Below are 25,250 nucleotides of genomic sequence, written 5' to 3' on the forward strand. Positions count from 1 at the left end.
AGCTCATGATATCTTAAGATTGTACTTAAGATGGTCCTAATTATAAAAATGGACTACGAAAATGCTTATAATCTTAGTTTTCATTTGAACACCTTGGGGAAAATAAAAATCAATAGAATTGGCTTACTTTTAATTTTCGCTCCACGAATGCTCTAAACTTTAATCATATAAATCGGAATGTAAATCAAATGTAAGTACTCGATTACAATACGGAGTAAGTCTGGTGTAAGAAATCAAAATATGCAATTGTGGTAATTTTTATTTTATTTATCATATTAGCACCAGCTAACAATCTTACTGCGCGAGTTGTGCGTAAGGGATGAAGTTGAAATAAGAAATAAAACTAATTTATTTCGCTTACGCCAATACTTTTATAGTTTCCTTACATAGAAAGTACATTAAGTTACTTTCTTACATCAAACTTGTATGTGTATACTCCGCATATACGGTCACTAAAGGAAAAATGACAGAAACGTAAGCTTTTAGGAGGCGAAAATTGAGACAACAAAAGGTAAAAGTCCAACTTTTACTGCTAAAAGCTTTGTTTACGGTCCTATTATTCTCTCCTTATATTCGACTTACTCTAATATTTATTTACGCCAAAACACCGATCATTGATGGCTGATCTTTACGTTGCGTCGTAAACAGATATAAAAATAAAATATGCATGAAATGAGTAATGATATAAAGTACTCATTGATAGACATATATAACATGTAATACAAATATATATATATATTACAATCAATTACTTTTAGGTAGTTGCAGCGAGGAAAATCGAATAGAATGTTTATAGAAAATCATATTCGTATGCTCTTATATTAAAGTAAAAGTTACCGGCATTTAACGCGGTATTTAAAATACAAATGTTGGAAATCAATATTTTTATATTCGCTTTGAAATAATATTTTAATGGCAGACGTATCCCATAAAAGATTTTCGTACATTTGAAATGTTACATGAAATTCTACGCAAATAACTTTTGATATATTAATAACGGTATCATAATACAGTAATAACTGTACTTACAATATTTTTGGTTAAAGTTTAAGCAATTCCTTTTAAAATGAGCTTTACTTGATTGTAATATTTACTGAAAATATAATTTTTCAATACACATATCGGGACATTGTATATCTGGACAAAAAAGACAGTCATGTCAGTTTGTTGTAAGGCCGAATTATCTGTAAATCTTCCAATAAATCAGCACCAGTCGTCAACTCATTGGCCGCAATTTGCGCAATACAGATGTGAATGTCCAAAAATATTGCGGAAAGTTTTTAGGACGAGTATAGTGAAGCTTAGAACAAAATAAAATGATGAATGGATATTAATTTGCGCGAATGTTCATCGGATGGGGCTTGAAAACAGTTACTCAATATTATCTATCACGTATTTTGTATTTTGTATTTTGGTTGAGCGATTGATAACCAATATCGTCATTGATCGATATGCAGAACTATCATCGAATGCCATTAAACATTATTACGTAGCGCGCAGTTGTCAACTAGTGCTGATTGGAATAGTTAACGTGACATGTCCCATTTCGCACTTCCAGTCGGTTGCACGTAGATCGCGTTCATCATTGCAATATATATGACATTTGATGGCTTCCGAAATGCTATATTTCATTCCCCTCCAATACACTATCCCATAATACTATTCTACTATTAATAAACGAAGGTAAAATTATCAAATGAATACAAATTGTGCTTTCTTTATAATATAATGGAATTTAATCTTTCAATCAAAAAGAATTCTCGCTATATAAATCCGAAGAATAGAAAGAAGAAGGAAAATTTGGAATAAAATTTTATAAAGGAAAATATTATGCAAATATTAATTATACATACAGGTAATTATGTGCAAAAGTGAATTTCGTACAAACGAGAGAAGCACGGCTTTCGTACGCTTTTACATGGCGAATGTCGGATAAAGGTTAGAAGCCCTTTTCACCGTTAATGTCATACAGTTTGCTTTCCTAGGGGAAGGTGTCGTGAAAGTTCTCGAGATGGATGATGAATTGTGTGTGTTATTGCGTGAAAAGTATTGTCGTGAAGAAATAAAAATCATGTTACTTGCAAAGTAACTTCTCATCTTTCACTCAATTAGAATATGAAGTGACAAACATGGAGGATATGATTTTAACAAAAACAATAAACAAAGAATTTTGTAAATATTTTTATTAAAATAACAATTAATTACTTTAACAAATAACATTTTTTGATATTTGTAAGAGTGTGTCGATATTAATAAGAGTGTGTTTATATTAATAATTTAATTAAGTCGGTTTTATATCAATAATTTAATAATTTAACTAAATTAATGAATTATATTAGTCAGTATAACATCAATACTTATTTAATAATAATAATAAATGTGTCACAGTATTATTAATCTGCTACTGGTATATGCAAGTTATAAGGGGAAAGAAACATTTATAATGAATCTAGGTGATGGCTAAATAAAAAACACATAAAAAGTACATCAAAACACGTTTACATTGTGTTCGTGCAAAATTTAAATTATTAATTGAAGATTTTAAAATGGTTGATTCAATTAAAACTTTGTGATTGAACTAACAACTTGGAAATTAGCATACGTATTATTATTAATTTAAAAATCTCGTTTGCTGACCAGTTCATGAGAAAGATTGATCGATTTGCCGTGACGTGGAAAACTTTTGCTCGTACATTGTTACCCGAAGTTGACAATGCAAATGTTGTGCTCACAATTAACAAGTTAATTATATTTGATCGGCTAACATCACCATTCAATATATCTTGTATACGATTTCACGGCACGTCCATGTTTTCCACAATAAGGTTCATGCTCGTATGAATTATAAAATCATTTACGTCGAATTGAGATAATGAAATCCAATTTTGTTTACGTAAATAAATGGTTATCAAACGTGTATATGCGAAAAACAGAGATATTTAATTAATTATCTACATCAATTATGTATTGAATACACCGTTTGATTATGTCATTTTCAAAATAAAATACATAATATATGTATATTTGATTATCTTTTTTTAAATATTTGATTTAATTACGATGATATTCTTTGAAAAAAGATTCGCGTGTTCGTCAATGCGTGCTAGTGAAATAAATTGGAACAAGTCCGACAGTTGTTGGAGCTCGTATCGGATGAGTTGAGATCAGGGTTTGCAGTTTTGATAAATAATTTAGAATTGTTGCACGGGGAAATAACAAAATAAGATAAACAATATATTTCGGAGATAATTGATTTTACAATTTTAATCAAAATGTGTGAGTTGAGAAAAATAAGTTAACACGCGTTTGGCATATCGGAATTGTTGTTATTATTTTGCCAATGATATTTAAATAATTAAAACATATTTCGCGTTTACTTTATTTCCTTTCATTTTCTTAAATATTAAAAAAAATCGTAGAGATATATATAATTGTTCTTTATATTTAAATATAATTGAAATCATTTTAAACTCTGCATTATCTTTATGACAAGAAAATTAAATTACAGTATTATATAATATACGATATAAAGTGTCCTTGTTCCAGTAATGCTAGACCAAGATTTACTCAGGACGAATTCTCTGATATCGTCCAGAGATATAATAGTAACACGTGCAGCAGCCCGAATATATTACACAAAACTGTTTCCTCGGGTGCGGTAATCTCTGATATCCCTAACGTTTTGAATCGTCAAAATCCACGTCCCGAGAGTTAATAGTCTCTGTTGCTAATTAAAATTTACGACGATGAAAACCGAAGCTATATTGCGATAAACGTTTATTATTAATTTGTTCTTCCTTTAATTTCATCGGGATCGGGTAAATGGCAAAAGTATTTGCGCTGCCGCATGCATTAATTAATTCCAGTTAATTAAATCTATTTTCCTATTTTTCATTATCTATCATTTCCCTTAATTAAGGATATGTGGTAATTAAAAATTCAAAAGCGGCATATGTCTCCATATTTTTCCCTTACATATATTAATTATCCTTTTCTTTCTAATTATCTTCATGTTTGCTTTTCATTTGTATTCGTTTGATAAATTGGATTTATTCTGTCGTTCGTAGATGCTGGTATAACGGCGACATGGAGACGCTCTACACCGGCGCAATTCATGGTTTTCCGCAACCCGGCGGCGGAATAGCTAATGGCGTTTCCACGGGAATCGCAAGTTCCTTCGACCAAGACGGCGTGCTCAGCCTCATCGTCGTTCTCGGAGGAAGCCTGTCTCTGGTGGCCCTGGTGTTTGCGTTCATCACCTATAGGTAAGTTTAACTTTAAGCAAAGTGTTTATTTAATATTTTTTGATTGTATGGAATTTTTCTCGGATACGAAAGCATTGAAAAACCGCGCTAAAGAATATGTTAATAACTGTGCAATAAAATGTTATGGTTAATAGAATAAGATATAAGACAGAAGAATATTAGAATTAAATATTAATATTTAGAAAATTGCATTTTCATTTTTTCTATCTCTCGAGATATAATTATCACGCGAGAAGTATTCTCTTATTTAATTATTTATTATTACCAGCAAAGAAGAAACGTTGATTAATTAATGTTTATGTTCTATCTTCTTTTCACTCTCGCTACGTTTTAGATTAATCGTTTATTACTTGTAATTTTGCAATTTTTACATCGTTTCATTTGTATTCTAAGAATCTCGACGAAGAATTTAATCGGATTAGTTCGTAACAGGATGAAAATAATGATGTTATATCACGTTTTCTTCCTGTAGATTTTATTAAAGACAAAATGGTTAACGATATTGTAAAAATTAAAAAAATTGCATGATTGTCTGTTAATGACACGTTTTTCATTTTGCAAGTTATTATTTCGTGTGCTGTATTTCTGAAAAATGTACAACAATTTAACTGAGAAATCGGTCAGAAAATTCGATGATACGCCAGTCACGTTTACTTTATATCCTTTTATTTTCGGCACGTCGGCAATTTCGTTCGCGGTTCTTTATGGATCGCCGATTTGTTCGTCACAGAGCTAATCGGTGTACCTTTACGTTGAAAGACGATACCGCCGGAATACTAAACGACTTTACACTTCGATTTTCTTCCATGACCTCCTTCCTTCGATGAAGAGAAGTCCTTTTTTCCTGCGTTTTTCCTGCGATCTAATTTCTCAATATCGTATATATTTATAACGATCCGCAACTTTAGAAATTTTATCCTGTCGATAATCGCAAAATCGATGACTCGTGTTTCTCTTTGCTGTAAATGACATTCTGACCTTCACCTTCGAACGTGAATCAAATCGTTTGCGAAGAAATGCTGCGAAGAGAATGACACACACGAAGGAAAATGAAGAAAGAGTGAGAACGTGAGAGAGATAAAGTTTCACGATCGATCATGTCCCATTCCGGAAATTGCTGGGAAATGGGAAAGTGCAATCACGAAGTTTCCCTTCGCGCACAATTCGATCGATCGAAGAAAGACCGGCAATCTTCGATATAGCAGAAAAGGCTGGACAAAAGGTATCGTCGCAAATGGCATCGATAAAACGCGCCGTTCTTCTGACGTTTTATCCCATTCTCCTACTCAATGTAAATCCTTCTCATATTTCGCTTCCAAGAGATTTCGATATATCAAGAAAATCGACGAAATTTCTTCGTAATGGAGATGATCACCGATATCAGAAAATATCTATAATATCGGTCATACTTTTCTTTCGACATTTTCACATTTATAATAGTAGTGAATAGTAGCAAAAATAACTTCCTTTACTCTTTTCTTAAGTTGTTAAATAAGCGAAAAACGAAAATAAGTATGGATCCATATGAAAATTTTCAGATTTTTACCAAGTCGATCTGGTTGAGTTCAACAGGTCTCCATACGTTTTTCTGTGGGATTTTAAAATAACGTTTTCTTGCTATATAAGTTTGCTGAGTTTCGATATCTTTAACGAGTTGCATCTCTATATTTTTCATGAATTATTATTTTACTTTTGATATTTTGTTGGCGTTATCACCAATTTAATTTCATTATTATAGTTTTGGTAATATGAATTTATTATTTTAACATTGATAATTAATATTACTAGTTTTAAATCCGCTAAGTGGATTTCTGTATGATTGTATTTTTGAAAGTTAATTTTTGAAAGAGCTCGCTTTTTTCTATTGCCCATAAAATTTTACATTTTGTAATTGTATAACAAAGGAGCTCTCTCTGAAGCATTATAAACACAACTTTTATGTTTATTTTTCATTAAAAGAGTTTCTTCTCAGATATATTATTTTATTTACTAGCTTTACCACTATTTTAGTAGTTAACTAAATTCATGTGGAAAGAATAATTTCGTGTGTAAAATATTATATTAAAAAAAAAATAAAGAAATTAGTGGAAAAGATGTTCGAGCTAGTTAGTATTAATTATAAGTTAAACGAATAATCCTCGTGTCTGCAATAATAATGAAGCTACCTTTCTGTGTCGTTCTCTCTCTCTTTGATTTTTCGTAATTTCATCTTTTCCCCCTTTTTCTGTGTATTTTTTTTTCCGAAGAAAAGCGAAAATCGCTCACTGTCGACAGTCACGTTCGTTTATTCACGTATATCCAACGATATTTCAATATCGCGAATGAACTGTTAGCTTTTCATTACGAAGCGATGATACCTATAACTATTTTCATTTCTTTATTGCTTATCTATTTCTTTATTATTCTTTCTATTTTATTACTACTTTGTTATTATTCAATTAATTTTTCTTTCTTTGTCATTGAAAGAGGGATCCGTTTTATGTTGCACTTCTTGTACATTATGTATTTTGATCATATTATCTTGTGATTATTCTTATATACATTTTAATATTTTTTTAAATTGCGATTCTCTTGCGTGGAAATATAAACTAAACAATAATTTTTTAACACCTCTTTTTATTTACTTTTATTTTTCTAGCAATAAATTAAATAATATTATAAATGGAATCGATTTTGTTATAGTGATTCCACATTTGATAAGCGAGTGATAATGTTTCTGGTAGATTTCTACATTATTCCGATCGTATAGTTATATTCAAATTGATATTTAATCAAATTAATATTTGATCAATGATATTCATTACGTACGCAATATCGCCCCTTGATACCACTCATTTATTTCAGCGATTGGTATCTGACAACTTCTGGAATTGACCTCTTTTGTAAAATGATTCTGTTTTGCATAATTTTCTTTTCAAAGTTTTGTTCCATTTTACAGTATTATTACTGGATTATATATAAACGATATAAAGATTCGGTTATTAAAATTGGAATTTAAATAGTTAATCTTCCATAAAAAAAAAGAAATTTTTGAAGAGATTAAATAAAAAATAAACTATTTTCTTTTCTGTATTTTTTAAACAGGAAAAACATTTTACAAATTTAGGTAGTAATATTAAATTATTCTTTACACACCGTTAAGAGATTAAATTAATTTAGATATAATAATAAATATAAAGAGATAAACGTATCAATTAAATTGCGAATTTTATGTTTTATATATATATATATATATATATATATATATATATATATATATATTAGGTGTTGGAATTAATTCGTAGCGTTTTACAAGTGATGGGAAGTACTTTCATTAATGTATTTTTTAATGCTCATGTGAAATAAATAACATTCTTTCATTAAAAAACGCTACGAATTAATTCCAACACCTAATATATATATATATATCTTCTATTTCCTACAAAATAATTATTAAAGATTAAATCGCGAATAATGCATGGTAAAAATTAAATCACGGTTATAATTTTGGCTATGGAGATTGCGGCATTGAATTGAAGTGTTGAAGGAATACTTGAGAACTGAATAAAACTGAATATCGTAATATTACACCGTAATATATCTGTAGTATTCCACAACGACTTCCATGCGGGCAGTATTTTAATTTCCGTTATTCCGTTACGTGACTAGACGAGTTCATGTGAATATATACACCCATACACGCGCGAGTCTTTTAAATATGGGCTTTTTGCTGGACGCTATTGTAGAAAACGATGTACACCAGTAAGCTACCCGTCCATTATGATAGTTACAAATTTAATGCTTCCATTTCGAGTGCGTGTTAACAGGTTAAGCTCGCCACATAGTGCGTGTAAAAATTTTTAATTAAAACACTTTACGCACACTCAGTTATTCCTCCATAAATTGTACTAGAATAGAACGTCTAATTCGTTAATATATAGAACAGAAGAAATCAAAATACTCAGTCTAATTTCTCTGCAAGTGCGTGAGTGATTTAGTGAGACAAAATTCTACTATATAAGTGAAACGTGTCTCCCTTTAGGGAGACTCACCAATTTTATTTTAATGCGTAAAGGGCAAGTACGTGCGAAAATTTTGACTAAAAGCGCCAAAATCTATTTAATATCGAGGTATAATCTTATTATCCAATATTAACCAAGATTAAACGTGCGTTAATAAGTTAAAATTTAATTAATACATTCACTTTTATTTTAAATTATAGATAAAAGCGTTTCACTGTACAACATTAAATATCTTTTTTTACAATTAAAAAAATTATACATACGACTGAATTTTTATGAACACACGCGTTAATTAATTAAAATTAAATTAAATTTTAAATATCGCTAATTTGCTGGTTTTATTTTAATAGATGCACATCCATAAATATGTGAGCGTAATAATTAAGGACCGGTTGAAATATATTCCAGGAAAGCATGTAATATCTTTGTTAAAGATATCTTTGTTACGCTATTGATGCCATTATTGCAGGTCCGGCGTGTAATTTCAAGCCCATTATTCATGCGCGTCACACGAACTCGAGCCACAATTCGGCAATCCCTGCGATTATCCGTTAAATTTCCAAACGAGCTAGAAGCCTGATAATTTATACCATCGCCAATTGCACCGTATCACTCTGCATGATTCGTTACAATTCCCGGCAACTAACTGATATTCTCGCGGGATGTGCAAATTCGTTTTACGGGCATCCGTTTTTGTCCAAAAACGCAGTTCGCAGTGAATATATTAGCTGCTCGACTGATGACGTTAAACGATATTAATTGTTACCTAATTGATCATTTTTCAATACAGGTTTTCTGCTAAAATTTTTTAACATTTAATTAAACCAATGATAAAACAAGAACAAGATTTACATCTTGTATCATATTTTATTAAGAAGATTACACTTATCTCTATGTTGAATATCAATACTTATTATTAAATTGAAAGATTCTATCAATAATCTGCTTTGAAATAAATTTAGCACGAATGTAAATCTTATATTTAATGAGTCAAATTCATTTTTTATTTGTTAAAAATAGAGTTGAAGTCTATAGGTAAAGTTTCGATGCCTCTACGTTAGAGCATAGTTCGATCGTTAATTGGCTCCATCATAATCGCATAATTATGCCATTAAACGTGCCCACGCTGCTTTATCGTAGGACTCCTATTAGACACCAACGGTTAATTAAATGTTCGTACTCGGAAAGTCGAGCGGTATTGTGTTACATAGTACGGAAATTATGTTAAGCGGGGTTTCATGTTCCGGCAAGGTGGGCGACTGCAATTAAGCGCATCTTGTGCCGAGCATTGCATCGAGCCGGAACGAGAGTACATAGGCGGTAAACGGAGATGAGAGCGGAGAGAGAGAGAGAGAGGGTGCAGCGTTTAACTTCGTTTTCACGTTACCCTTAACAACGTTAAAATCGCTGTGACAATCTGTCGCCGGGGCAATATTGTTAAGCCGTCTATCGTTACACCCGATAGATTTCAGCTGGCTGCACCCCGTATTGGCGAAATTCATCTTTGTTAATGGACTGTCCCTTGACTAACGGAATAGCGAGGGAATATCCGGCCGATACGCGTGTCGTGTGTAATGACGAGCTCGTCCGCACGAGAGAATTCGCAACGACGAGACGCGACGTGTCACACAAAGGAGATTAATTTGAAATTCTATTACGTCTAAATTATACCGCAATTTTTAATCTCACATTGATTATTATATTATTGATTATTATATTATTGTGTATTTTACCGTATTATTCCTAATTAAAAAATTGATACATTCGAAATGACGTAAATGTAAGACGCATTAAACAAAATTGATTTTGTTATATTTATTAGACACTAAACAAAATTTTTCTCGTCGTTACAGTCAGCGTATAAATTAATGTTATAAATATTGTTTACAAAATATTAGATATTCCATGTTAAAAATCAGGTTATTGCTTGCCTGAACTGTAAAGCTTCCCAAGCTTTCCCTTTTGTCCTTCCTTCTTTGTTTTCTGTTAACATTTAGTATACAGCTTTATTCTAATATTACTTCCAGCGCTTCGAGTAAATTTATTCAGCAAAATCCGATAAATAATTTAACAATTTCTTCTTTATCTCTTTTCACTTCTTTTTATCTTATATTAATATTATATAAGAGATTTACTCTATATATTATATTTACATTTACACGGTAAAGCAATATTGGTACATGAAAGATACGGTGATAGTCTCTCATATATTTGGGTTAAAATGATTAACATATCGTATAACGATACAGGAAGATACGCCTTCGCAGGAGCCTCGAGAGGGTAATTTCTTCCCCTGAATGGATCCCCGGATAATTCGATACGCGCTTCCTTAGCACGCTTATCCCGATAACAGCTTATCGAGTTGCCGCGTATTGTTAAATTACGTAATTTGAGTTTAATCTCCGCGTAATTAGGGATGTACATCTACTGTAGTTTGCCATGTCGGAGGAATAGATGATGCAGATATATTATGCAATTTGCAACGCTCGATTCGCGTCTTTGTTGCTCCGCGTTATCGTTGATAGTCTGAAACCAGTATTGAATTCTTTGCGCAACTTTTTGTGATATTAATTACATTATTATTAATTAAAAATATATTGTATTTATAGAATAGATTTTAAAATAATCTTTCTGATTATTAAAATATTATTATTACAATTTTTTAAACACCTTTACATCCTGTTTTGTGTACATCCTGTAAATATTTATTTTTGTATTTCCAATAGCATTTCTTAAACGTTATTCGGGATATTTATCGCAAGGATTAATGGGCAAGCTTAATCATCTTGTAGCAACGATACAAACTACATTGCTTTCATGATATTGCCATAGGTAGTTCCGGTGCGCCGACACCTGGTCGGTTAATCGCTTCGAAGCTTCTTCGGGGAGAACGATTAAACTCACGAACTCTGATTGCGCTATTTCGAAACTTTAACGAATCGGAATAGTAGCGACGATATGGTTTATATGTTACTAACCTAACATTTTCCATTTATGATCAAAATCTCCGTTTAAATTCATAGAGATTGATCGGACCAGCTAGTTTGTGTTTCCGAATCAAATCAATATCCAAAGGCAAGATGTTTATTGCAATATGTATGTATTAATTGCATATATAAACATACAGAGTGTCCCGAAAGTTTTTGCCAATCGCTTTTGTGTAGATAGAGTGGACTAAACTGAGTCAAAAAGTCCTCTACCATTTTGCAATTTGTACTATAATTAACAAAATATTAATTATTAAAACAAATATAATTTACTATTATAAAAATTGGTCTTGAATAATTTACCAAATATTGATCTGAATAATTTTTTACTCAAATACTATCAATTTTACAGAGAACTGCAAGAAACAAAAATTATTTATTTTCTTTTCATAGAACTCTAAGAATTTTTTCAGAATTTTTTATTAATTTTTTAGTACTGTATTTTCTTATTTTTACCGACATGAGAAAATACGGTATTAAAAAATTTTGAAAAAATTCTGAAAAAATTCTCAGAACTTTATGAGAAGAAAATAAATGATTTTGTCTCTTGCAGTTTTTTAATAAAATTAATAGTATTTGAGTAAAATATTATTCAAGACCAATATTTAGCAATTTTTAGTAAATATTTTGTTAACTATTGTGAAAATTGTAAAATAGTAGAGGACTTTTCGATTCAGTCCGTTCTATCTACACAAAAGTGATTGGCAAAAATTTTTGGGACACCCTGTATATCACGTATATTATAATTATTGTAGCTTCTCAATTTATAATTTATTTTCAAAATTTGATAATTATGTGACACGCATTCTGCGAAATGATCATGCATATCTACTACATTTTATTAGAATACCGTAAATTATTATTGAGCTTGCATTATTGCAATTTGTGATTAAAAACGAGCAAATTAATATTTTATTTATAACTATAAATTATTTTTTATATATATAATTATAAATTTTTTATATATATAATATATATATATACTATTAACATAATTAAAATTTTCTAAATAAAACAATTTATTTAGTATTGAACATTGTTAAAAAAGAAAAACCAGCTAAATTATACTGAAAAAAGAGCAATGATAACAGCAACGGTGTTGCATTTCCTATTCTTTTCTCAATCTTCCATACTTATATATAAAAAAATCTTGTCTCATTGCGATTTTTTTCTTTGGTTTTTATTATTTGCTAAAGTAAACTCGTTAAGCGAACCGAAATAAAAGATATTCGGTGAATAATCAATTTTCTATCTATCGTCGTCTTGGAATTAATTCAAGTGCTGATTGCTAGTGAGTTAAACGTTAGACGAAGCCGCTTTAACCAAGCTCGCCTTCACTCTCGCAGTTTCGTAACTTTGGAAGACGAAGGCGGTGTCTCTTGTTATCCTCATCAGGGTGATTTAGACGATCCGATTCGGTTTGTCGGCAAAGTTTAAACCACAAATGCCGGCTGTGGTTGTGTTCACGATGGAATATTTTGGACTACACCAGAATTGGCAAATTACACGACTCTCGAAATCGTATATTCCTGTAATATCAGGCTATTCGAATAAAGTCTCAACTTTGTTTTTTATATTAAATTATTGATATTAATATTGTTGAATCAATATGATTAAAATTTTTCCTATTAATCATTTTGATGTTATTTAAAGAAAAATCAGCCAAATTAATATATTACTTTTAAAGCTTGATGTTTTTAAAGATTTTTAAAATGAATTTATTTTTTAATAAATTTAATTTTTATGGAAGCGAAATCTTTGTAACTTGAATTTTGATTGAATATTATGTAATATAGTAAGTTAAATTATTAATTAAATTATTAATTGGCGAAAAATCTCTGTTTACGAATCTGAATCAGATTCTCGAATTAATTAGACAAAGATAAAGATAATAGCTCAGTTTAAATTTACTGTTTTTAAATTTGATTAAAAATAACTGAGTTTTTATCTTTATCTTTGTCTAATTAATTCGAGTTATTATAAAATGCATGAGGGACATTGTAATTCTAATCGTAATGCACGTCCTGTGAAGCATTGGGTGTTGGTTCATTATGCTCAAACTCTGTGTAATTATTTATTTAAACGCGACGATTCATATCAATCCTATCGGCCATTTAATTAAATGCCATAGGACATGAAAATTATTTTGATGAGCGTGTTTGTGATGACGTTGCTGAATTGCATACTGTTTTGTACAATCTGTTGCAAATATGTAATATACTCAGAATGTGCGTTGCCGATTAATTTAATGTTCACGATGTGAAATAAGTAATAAGTTTGATGAATATTATGTACTTGTGATTTTAATGATAGGTAGCATATTTTTATCACATATTGACAGTAACATATCTTTACCATATATCCAATATAAAATTAAAATGCAAAACTTGAGAAAACAAGATCTTATACTTCTCAGAATATTCTTAAAATTTTTTATATATATAATATATATATATATATATATATATATATATATACTATTAACATAATTAAAATTTTCTAAATAAAACAATTTATTTAGTATTGAACATTGTTAAAAAAGAAAAACCAGCTAAATTATACTGAAAAAAAGAGCAACGATAACGGCAACGATGTTGCATTTCCTATTCTTTTCTCAATCTTGCATACTTATACTAAATATTATATTTATTATATTTATTATACTAAAGCGGGATTTATATTTAATATAATATTAGGTGTTGGAATTAATTCGTAGCGTTTTTAATGAAAGAATGTTATTTATTTCACATGAGCATTAAAAAATACATTAATGAAAGTACTTCCCTCACTTGTAAAACGCTACGAATTAATTCCAACACCTAATATATAGAAATAAGTTTCTATTTTTTTTGTACATTATATTGTTATCTAAAGGACTATGTATTTAGATTTTTTTATAACATATTAATTAAGTTGTCTAAAGTTATTCTTCTTAGAACCATTAAGTCATGATTTGACTAAATATTAATAAATATATTTATAACACACACGCGCGCATACACACATACACATACATACGCGCGCGCGCGCAAAACAAATAGAAATATAGTATTTTCATTCACTTTTAATTACAGTAATGACATATATGGATCTATATCATTTTATTACATAATTATAATAAATCCCGAGCGACTGAAAAAGGCTAAACTATCGATTGTAATGTTTCGGTTCATTTATGCTTTCATGAATAATTAATATAGAGTCTCTGAGGTTCATTTCGAAAAGGAAGTAGTTCGTATCAACGTTCGCGCAGCTGGTCGAGCTAGAAACATGTTTATCCACTTTCTCGTTTGCATCTTGAAGTGAAGTCTCGCATCCACAGCAGTTAATCCGCGGGGATTAATTATTTACGAAGTATTTTAACGTTTATATTCGAGGGAGAGAGAGAGAGAGAGAGAGAGAGAGAGAGAGAGAGAGAGAGAGAGAGAGAGAGAGAGAGAGAGAGAGAGAAAACATTTTTCTCTTTGGTAGATTTCTTTTTCAAAAATTTACGTGAATTAGATTGAAATATAAAGCTTAGCGAATTATGATAACTGCATTAAAATTACTTATATTTTTATTTGATATACTTTTATGTTTTTAATCTTATTATTTTATAATCTTTTATATACATCACTAATCCTAGAACTATATTAGTGCATTTTAAAATTATCTTATATGTAGGTATATTCTTAATTTTGCTTTGCTATATTAAATTCTGTGTGTGCATACAAATCTGACGTACTACCTGTTAATGACAAATTCCCGAAGTCATTTTGAGACGAAAATTTAATACCATAATGTCCAAGCTAAATATTTTTTTAACATAATAAATATAAAAAATTAGAAATACTAGTAATATTATTTTCGCTTACGTAATATTTATATCGATATTAACAGGCAACTTAACATTTACTTTTAGACATTGTATATCTGAATGCGCAAATTTTTAACGTATAATTTGTTAGCTTTAAATGTTTATAATTTAAAAACTATTATAGCCTCGACATTTTGATATCAGAATTTTAGCCTCAAAATAATTTCAGGGATCTGCCATTAGCAGGTTAACATGTGTTAAATTTGAAATACCCTGTATATTGAATTTTCATGAAATATTATATATTTAAATGCGGTTACGAATATTTCATGAATGTAAGCGAAAGGTTGAAGGAAATGATGAATACATAATACTATTTAGTATGTACAAAATATTAAAGTATTCAATGTTCTTTCGTGGCTCGATCAAGTCACTTCGACTTCGTTAAAGGTTATAAAAGCAATCGTATCTCACCTTGTCAGTCGCACCATCGTTTTTTTCTACTTGTCTTCATTCTTCCTACGAAAAGACCTAATCCCTTCTCGACTCTAAATCTCTCCGTGCACTTAATTCGCCTCGCTCGCTCGCGAAATCGCGAGAGAAGTAAAGGGATGGTATAATGGCTTTAAAAAGCTCATGGGAAAAAGACGTGGTGGTGATTGCCTGGCGAGACGAAGAAGACGAGTAAAGGCTAAAGTGAAGCGGAGATTTTTGCCCGAGTAAGTGGCTTACGAAGGCCATGTCATATCCTTTGAGACGCGATATATATGAATCGATGATCCACAAGAAAGACACATTACAAATACGTTTTTGAAAGAGTAGTATAACTTTCTCGGCTTTAGGAAAATTTGTAATTGTAATTATTTTATATACGTATCGCACTTACATTTCGAATGTTATATTAGATGTAATCATTTAAAAATTTTTATAAATAAAGAAATCTAATGTGCTTATAAAACTTTCGAAGCATATAATACATTTTGATTATGCAATATACTCAGAGAGTCTAAATTCTAGATACAATTTTTATATTATGGTAATTGGAAATTTTATTTGAAGATACATGAACATATACAATTTGATATAATATTTCCAATATAATATTTCTCGCAATTTCCATTACTAATAATAATTAAAAAACTTATTAATAACAGAAACTACAATCAAATCAAACGTTTTGGCTGCTGTTATCGCTTCATAATTCTAATATTAAACAGTTATAATTCTTGAACTATTGCGGTTATGTATCAAACCTGTTTCAGGTAACTCACGTATATATAACAATGTTATTCGTGGTCACGTTCGATCGCCACTCTGCCGAAACGATGTGAAACATCCCCACAAACTCTCCCTCGACATTCCTTGTTATCGGCTCACTCGGTTTTAGCTTCTCCTATCTCTCTCTCCTCCCCCCTCCCCCTCACACACACACACACACACACACACACACACACACACACACACACACACACACACATTCACTCACTCACTCACTCATTCAACCAGTCATTCATTCTTTCTTCTTTTCTTACAAAGAAAAGTAATTTTGCGAACCTTCGAAAGCTTAGCTTACATGGTGATTTAAAATCTTCAATTCGCGTATGTTCGCGAACAAAGGAGATTTAAATTTCAGATCAGCCGCGTACGCGTGCTTTTGTTCGCGCGTTCAAGTTTCGTAAAAAGAAGAATTGGCGGTGAACCAACGGAAAAAAGAAAAAAGATAATCAGGGAAAGGGCGAAGGCAGAATTCCGCGATGGTGTGTCGATTTTTTCATGGATGAAATATCAATTTTGCAACGGCTGACGGAAAATTTTTAATTAAACGCCGTAGCAAACGCGCTCGACGAGCACGATTGAAAAGTTAGCCTGACCGTTTTATTACTGCCACTCTGCTCCGATATCTCCTAAACTTCTGCCAATTTTCTTTTAACGTATTTAAATATTCGTTTTTATAACGTGTTCTTTTTCTCTTATTTCTCGATCATGGAAATGTGCGTTCGATGAATTTTTCATTGTAGCATTTACAGTTCGAAAGATATTAAATTAGTTCTAGAAAAGAAGCAATATTTTATTATGTTATATTGATTTTCCAATATTTTTATACACAGCATATTTATACAGTTATAAAGAAATTGTAACATTTTCTCCTTTTTAAAAATATCTGAGTAATATGAGTTTATTAAAAATCTAATATTATTTTTTTGAAATCTTTTTTCGGCATCTTTATTTATAGGATACTTTGAATATATATTGTCATATTTTGCATATTTAAAATATTCAGCAGCAATATCTCCGATGATAATTAAAATATTGAAATCAAATATTGATGTAAAGTACAAATATATATATATATATATATATATATATATATATATATATATATGTATGTATTTATATATAAATTTTGCATTCAAAGTTATAGAGATATAAATATTTCGCTGATTTAAAAAAGTTGACCGCTCATTTGAAAAAGAATTAATGATTGCGTTCAGCAGAGAAAGCAGCTTTATAACTGTTGTAAAATTCTTTAATATGATTGATTTATATATTTTGATCCAGTGATAAACTAAGGGCAAGATCAATTATATTAAACAATTTTACAATAGTTGCAAAGCGGCTTTTTTTGCTGAACGCAATTATTGTTATATTAAACATTTGTAGTCTACATTATCTGACTCATACGTTTCATTCTGCACTTGGCGATCCTATGAATAACTATATTCCATAGAAACATAACAAATAAATTTTGATGTCCGAATGTTCCCAAATCGTACTTGGCAACCTGACATTTTTCTGACATTTTATATAAATGTCAGGCGACCTATAGTCTACATATATCTTTTTTTTTCTCTTCCTCTACATTCATTGAGAGAGCTTCTTTTCTTATGATATTTTCCATGGTAGTTAGTTAACTTTAAAATGGAATGGGAAACTAATTTGCTGCGATGACTTGTATTGAAATAGAATATACGAATAATATAATGAATATTTTTAAACACATAATTTTTGAATATGTAATTTGAAAAGAGACCTTTAGTTGTGTAAAGAGAAAAAGACCAGTACGTGTGTGTGTGTGTGTGTGTGTGTGTGTGTGTGTGCGGCGCGCGCGCGTGTGTGTGTGTAAAGTTCGAGTGCCAAAATGTAAGAAATTGTAGGCTGGGCACGTTTGGCATTTATCCGCATAAAGCCAAAGTTTTGTATTCTCTTCGTGCAACGTCCTGGCTTGTGTCAATCTATTTTTGCGCGCTGGGGATTCTTATTCTTATGAGATGCCTCATGCAAACGCTTCTAATCCGCACATCAAACGAAGCTTATGCCCGTCGGCGAGCAATTTCAGAGACTTTGGGAGAATCCGCCGCCGTATGTGGCATAAGCAAACGCTTAACATGGCAATCCTGAGCCGTCTGCGAAGTTGGACTAGTTTAGTTTCGCAAAAGCCACACACATCGCCTTCATAATCTCTCGTGACCTATCACCGTTATGTTTTCTCATCCCGAGAATAATGTTTCGCTCTGACGTTCGTGTATATCGATTGTCCCAAATCTCAAGCTGCAAATTTCGGACGTTTGCCTTGCTCATTTGCATGCGAGAATTCATTCTATTTATCTTTTTATTTATTATTATATCTTTTTTTATTTCTCTGAATTCTATTACTGCCTTACCTGAAATTTTTAAATTAAATTTTAACTGAATTAAAAAATAATGTAAGAAACAGATTACGATGTACTATATTATTTTGTGTGCATATAGAAAATCGGACACAAATATTTCGTCACGATATTTTCATGGAAAAAAATCAACGTGACAAAAAGTGTGGCCTTTCAATAGCATTGAATTAATAAAAGTTGATGAGTGTCGGTTTGGAACTGTCACTGTCAAATCAGAGATATGATATCGTAAAAAAATAATATCGGCAGGGATGATAGATTGTCTCTCTGATCTAGTTGTGTAAAATTTGGCATGCGATACGTGATTTTACGCGCGTGCTTAAAGGTGATCGATTTGGATTCCATTATAAATAATGAAAACATTATTTTTGTATTTTAATACTATTTTATATTTTTAATTCAGTTAAAAATAATTTATGTAAATAAAAAGAATTCAATTTAAAAAAAAATACTAATTTTAATAATTATAACAAACGCGTAGCTTAAATTTTAGTATGTCGTATATTTGTCATCATGTTATATAGTTATTTATATCATTTTACTTTCAATGAATTTCAATCATTTTGAAGTGTTTTAATCTCCATCGTGTACGTACATACAATACGATTTAATATTTGATACGCTTTATTGTCTCCATATTGTATGTTGGGTTATATGAATGTGTGTTGGTGGAGATGCAAATTAGTTTCTTTGATGCTGCCAATCATTATTTGTGCATGTCACTATTAATAATCATATAAGGTCAGGAATGAACATTCAGAAACCGCCAATTTGCTGAGAGAACCTTTCGACGAGCTTAATTTATCGATTAACAAGACGGAAATTGACAATAATTTATTGCACGGTTACATTTATATGACCTTTAAATTTATTAAATGTTTAATATCATTAATCTTGTAGAAATTAATATTTAAAATATCAGGAAATTATATACCTGAAATATTCAATTAGCTATTTTATTATGAGATACTATAGAAAAACATTTTTTCTTTCGACTTTCTTTAACTTTATGTAATTAACTGAAATTTATTCGTATAAAATGAATATACTAATTCAATACCACAATCAACTTTTAATTAGCATTTATATTTTACGAAAGAGATAATATTTAAATCAAAATTTTATTGAAAGTTTGCATAATTTTTCAAGATTATTTATGTAATTATCATAATTAATTGTACATATAGTTAGTGATTTTATTTAAAGATGACTTTTCCTAGCTCTTATATTATATCTTACTATCTGAGTTTATGCAACTAGAGAGTTCAAAATATACTTATTATCTAAGATCGACAGAATGTTTTTGCAAAATTAAAACGTTCCATCAAACGAGAAACACGATGCCGTTCATTGATGCCGAGGAGTTAATTTGATCGAAAAAGCCTTTCTAAGCTGTAAATGTACTTAAAGCATATTGGCGGCATACATGATGTAGACATGACGATAATGTAACTGCACTATGTAGCTATTACTGCTATGCCTCTAGGAAAGCTATTAATTAATTAAATTAATGTCGGTTATACTTCTAATGTGCTCTCTCAAGATGTCCTGAAAGATGTATCGCATCTCACAATTAGCGTAAAGAGATTATTAGACTATTAAAGTGCAAGATTTTATCAAATTGAGAACATTAAAGTAAATGGAAACGTTCCTATTTCGCGAAATGCCGAGAGAGTTAAAAGTTATTAACCCTCTTTGTTGAATTAATTACATTTGTTATTTCATCTTTCCTACCATAATGATAAAGATCTTATGCTATCTTATGAAGAATTGAGTTTCTTGCGTGCTAAATAAATTTTTGTAAAAAGACGGAAGAATTTTTGTTAAAATATTCTTTAAAGATATAACGTGCAACACTACGCTTTGTTCACTATAATAAACATTATGAGCAACATAAATTCTGCCCCGACTTATTAAACTATTATTTTGTATTTGCCTTCGAGTTCAGTTTATATTTTAATGCGTTCCGCTGCGAATTAAAACGTGCCTGTACAATAAATGGATATTATGGAATTTATGGATCAATAATTGTTTAATGAACTGCGTCTTTCTTCTTGATATTCAATAAAAAGTCATTTACTGAAGTACTAAAACGGATGAGAGAAAAGTATTTTCCATTTAATTTAAAATTAATCTTTTTCTCTAGCAGTTAATTCAATAATAAAAAATAAATTTTTAGAATAAGTAATAAAAGATTATATTGTAAAATATAATCTGTAATCTAAAAATCACAACATATTCTATTAGATTTTGTATTAAATTTTGAAATTAATTTAATGTAATATAAATTTGATATTCAAAACTTTTGAGAAATATCTTTATTGCTAATTAGTTTTAATAATATTTAAATGTTTAATGAATTTATGAAATGACTAAAAATTACACACACAAGATTTTATTATGCATAACTAGATTAATAGATATCAAATTTCAGTTGCCTCTTGCACCACTGAACTACTATGCAATTAGTACCATGACCTTAGGGAAGATAGGATATTGCCGGAATTAATTAACTAAGGTCTCGATATAACAGGTCCAATTAAGATAATCGATCGCGCGAAAGATCTATCTCAATTATCGAGGACTATCTATCAGGAGTCGAAAAAAGTTTGGCAGAATTTCATCTCGCGGTTATCGTACATAAATTTATGAACAAGAAATGTGAATAATAATAATGTTATAGACTAACTGAGCAAACAAATACTGAAGTGAAGGGTACTGAAAAAAGACCTCGATAAAAGTTTCCTACAAGTCTGTCGATACGTCTATTGTATGGTTGCACATACACGATGAATGGACTTTGGTATTTCGCCACGGAAATTGGCCGCATACTGTGAGCGAGATTGACAAAACGTGCTGCTCTGCCGCATATGCAACGTTTTGCATAGGGTTGAATTTTGCTCTGGCTAAAAGTCTAAAAAGCATACGTTCTGCGATATGCGCGTTCTGAAGCACTTCGTCATAATAATTCAAAAATGCAATTCTATACAAGTACGATTTTTTTATATTCTGTCAATTTGATCATATCGTTAAGCGTCCTAACATATATCTAAAAATAGAAAGAATATAATTTAAAAATATTAAAGAATATAATATAATACAATATACATTTGTTGTATAAAAATATAACATACTTATATCAAATCTATCTTAATTGAGATATATAATTATCTTTTTCATATGTCTCTTATTTATCATCTATTATTGTTCTCATTTAATATGAATTAAACTCGTAACGAATACAATATAATTAGCGCAATAATTTTCTCATAAAATTATCACTTTATAATCGCGGGATTTATCATTCGTCGCGTTTGAAATATTTCGTGGATCAGCGATGAGCGAATTAAGCAACACGCGTTCTGAATGTGAAGAAACAAAAGTTATCATAATTGCATTGTTACCGTCAGCCGCGACATCATTTCCCCGCTTAATTATAAGGAAACTTAGTTTCGAACCTGAAAGCCGTGCGCGAAAGTACGGATGCCGCTAATTCTAAAGCGAACCAGGCGATGATTTACTATGAGAGTTACCGCGGGTGCACTTATACCGCGGCGTAAATTATCGCTCACGCCGATAACAACTGCAGAATTGTTTAACTCCACACATTCGCAATGAATTTTATGTGACTTGTCACGAAAGCCACGGCGCAATTTCCGCCGAAATTCGATAAATTTTGCTCCATGAAACAAAATGCGAAATGATCTTTTACTATGTTTTTATAATGACTTAAATTCCTCGAAGTAATAACAGGATTTTACATAATTTATACTGAAAAGGATATTTTAATTTTTTACATTATATATTCCTAATAATTAAGGTTAATTGATCACAAGAAGATATGGTTTTAATTTCTTTATTAATTTATGATGAAAGAATTGTGAAGGAAAAATGATAATAAGCATTGTGTGCCAGTGTACACATCGTTGTCATATCGTCTTTGTGCAAACAAAGGAGAGGCAAGAGATACAGCTGACCTTAATTAATTGAAATGCACCGGAGAGCGATATTCGAAGGAGATTAAAGCGACTTTTATAATGGGTTTTTTCACGTTTTTATTTGCATCCGCCTTCGCATTGCGATGTAGTTTTTCATCTATATGAAGTTTTGCAACGTCTATTTGCAATGTGCGATTGGTTTGAACATTTTGCAACGCAAATCCCAGGAAATTAATTTGCACGTTCTTTGACATTTTTCATTATATTTCATGGTTTGATATTTAATCATCGCGTTTATTTCTCGAATTGAATCGTTAATGTTAATCGTAGCTTTTATTAATATGAGCATGTTTAATAAATCCCGATAAATCAACATATTTAAATTGACCAGTAAAATACCCTATAAAATAAAATTATATAGTATGTATATATTAATTTTGTAAGTATGAAATTATATATTGTTCCCTTACTTTAAAAATGACACAACTAAAAAATATGATTTTTGAGTTATTATCATGAATAAACTAGGTAAAGTCTATCAATCATCAAAAGTAAGCTAACTCAACTTCTCAGTCTGTCCGCCAAATAATCAATTATTTATGTCATTCTTGAAGCAAAAAGATCATAATGCCTATCTTTTACAAATGTGACGTTTTGAGTCATGTCGTTTTTTTAAATAAAAAGATGAGTCTTCTACATTTTTTTATTTAGAATTTAGAATTTAAGATTAAGACAGTTTTGGTGATCGAAGTTTGAAGAAGAAATTATTTTATTTTGAATTTTGTCATTTTAACTGAATTATTTCGAATTTGTTATAATTTTCTAAAAGATAGATAAAATTGTCACAATTCGAAAAAAGAGTTTTTAAAGATGTGAAATGAAAATAAAAATATATTTTTTGGCAGTATTATTTGATTAGTCAATAATGTACAGTTAAGTTGAAAAATAGTTTATCCTTTTTTCTGAAAAACTTAATTTTTTTGAGTTGTGTCATTTTTGAAGTAAGGAAACGATATATATAAATAACTTTATACATAAATCTCTATTTATACATATAATAAATGAAGTGACATCTACTTATAGTTTCGTACGATCTATTGTTATCATTGTCGTTATCGTGAATCTATCGTGTGCTCGTTCTGACAGATTAATTGTCTCACTCTAGGCGATAATTATTCATAGTGCAATACCGCTAACTTACGGCACGCTATTAGAATTCATGCAGCATCACAAACGCGAAGTCGAACGAGCGCGATGAGGATCGATACGAGTAAAATCCTTCTCGCGTGCCGCAGAAGGAAGGAAGGAATGAAATGTATGAGGCTCGCTTATCTCGTTATCATCTATGTACATTTGGATCGATGAAAGGTCAAGGACGTACTGTTTTTCCTCACCTTTACCTTTCTTCTTTGTCTTTGCGAGGGAGGTTAAAACGATTTTCAGAATTTCTTGGTGAGAACTAAGATTGCATTTTAATTGCATTTACGTCGCAATCTTACTAAAGCGTGATAATATTTCCGTGGAGAAATATGTATCATGTCAAAAAAAATGTGATTAGAAATATTTATAAATCGGAGATGCAAAAGCGAAATTTAGATATTACTTTATTTGTTTTGTTTGTATTTTATTTTTTTAGTTTTACTTTTTGTAAAAAATATGCTATTTTTACTTTTTATAAAAAATATGCTATCACAGATAAATAATAAAATTTCAAAAATGTATATGATTCATATAATTTTCAAGTATACGTATACATATGTGAAAAGTTTTAATTGTAGTATAAATCTTGGAATGTTTTTCTTCCGCATCTCTTAAATATAAAATATGAATACAAAAGGGAGAAATAAGATTAATCAAAAATTTCCAGAAACTGGAGATAAACAAATTATCTTTTTGAATATTAAATGCACTATAAGAGTTACTTATCGTGGCACTAAATTATTTCTCCCATAATACAACCTAACTTTACATCACGGAATGTTATCAGTCGGTTGATGTATCTTGCACGATGCATTTCGACGAAGAGCAGTTCTTAGTTGGTTCACGGTGAATCGCCCGCAGTGCTCGCGATCAGTCCACTTTTCCGAGTATGCTTCTCGCTTTCTCGGTAATTTTCTTACGAGTTTCGCCTTTCAGAACGAGTTCGAACTTTAATGAAGACGAACGTTGAAGAAGAAAGTTGCCGTCGCCTCAGGGCGCCCGAGCTTTTATGCAAAACGTAAGTTTCCTGGCTCGTGAATTGATCCGCATTTTCTATCCACATATGCGTCAAAGTTGCAAGCAATCCCCTAAGAAAGAAAGTTTGTATGCGTGGACGTAATTTTTATTTGCTAAACTTTGAGAGAAAAGTTGTTTATGACGTAAGATTAAAATCTTACTCTCTCCATGATTAATATTTGTTATCGTCAAATTATATAAACTGATTAAGTTTAAGTAAAATTGATATAAATGCAATTAATTTTTTATATATTACACGCAAGTATTTTAATTATTGTGTTTCATATTTATTTTTTCTTTCAAATTATTATTACCGTTAAATATTTATTGTTATCATAATAATCCTCGAACTGTATTATATTTCTTATTCTATACAAT

At 30.3% G+C, this 25,250-nt stretch overlaps 1 protein-coding gene across 1 annotated transcript in view; it reads left to right on the forward strand.

Annotated features, from left to right (window-relative positions):
* Nucleotides 1-25,250, forward strand: part of LOC105153576 (cadherin EGF LAG seven-pass G-type receptor 1) — a 73,808-nt gene that overhangs the window by 1,506 nt on the left and 47,052 nt on the right. The window contains exon 3 of the mRNA XM_011068492.2: nt 4,068-4,265. Coding sequence (XP_011066794.1) covers nt 4,087-4,265 — 179 coding nt within the window. The 5' untranslated portion in view covers nt 4,068-4,086. The remainder of the gene's footprint in view (nt 1-4,067; nt 4,266-25,250) is intronic.

This window comes from Acromyrmex echinatior, chromosome 7, assembly GCF_024713525.1.
Source record: "Acromyrmex echinatior isolate Ae372 chromosome 7, ASM2471352v2, whole genome shotgun sequence".
Lineage (NCBI taxonomy): Eukaryota > Metazoa > Arthropoda > Insecta > Hymenoptera > Formicidae > Acromyrmex > Acromyrmex echinatior.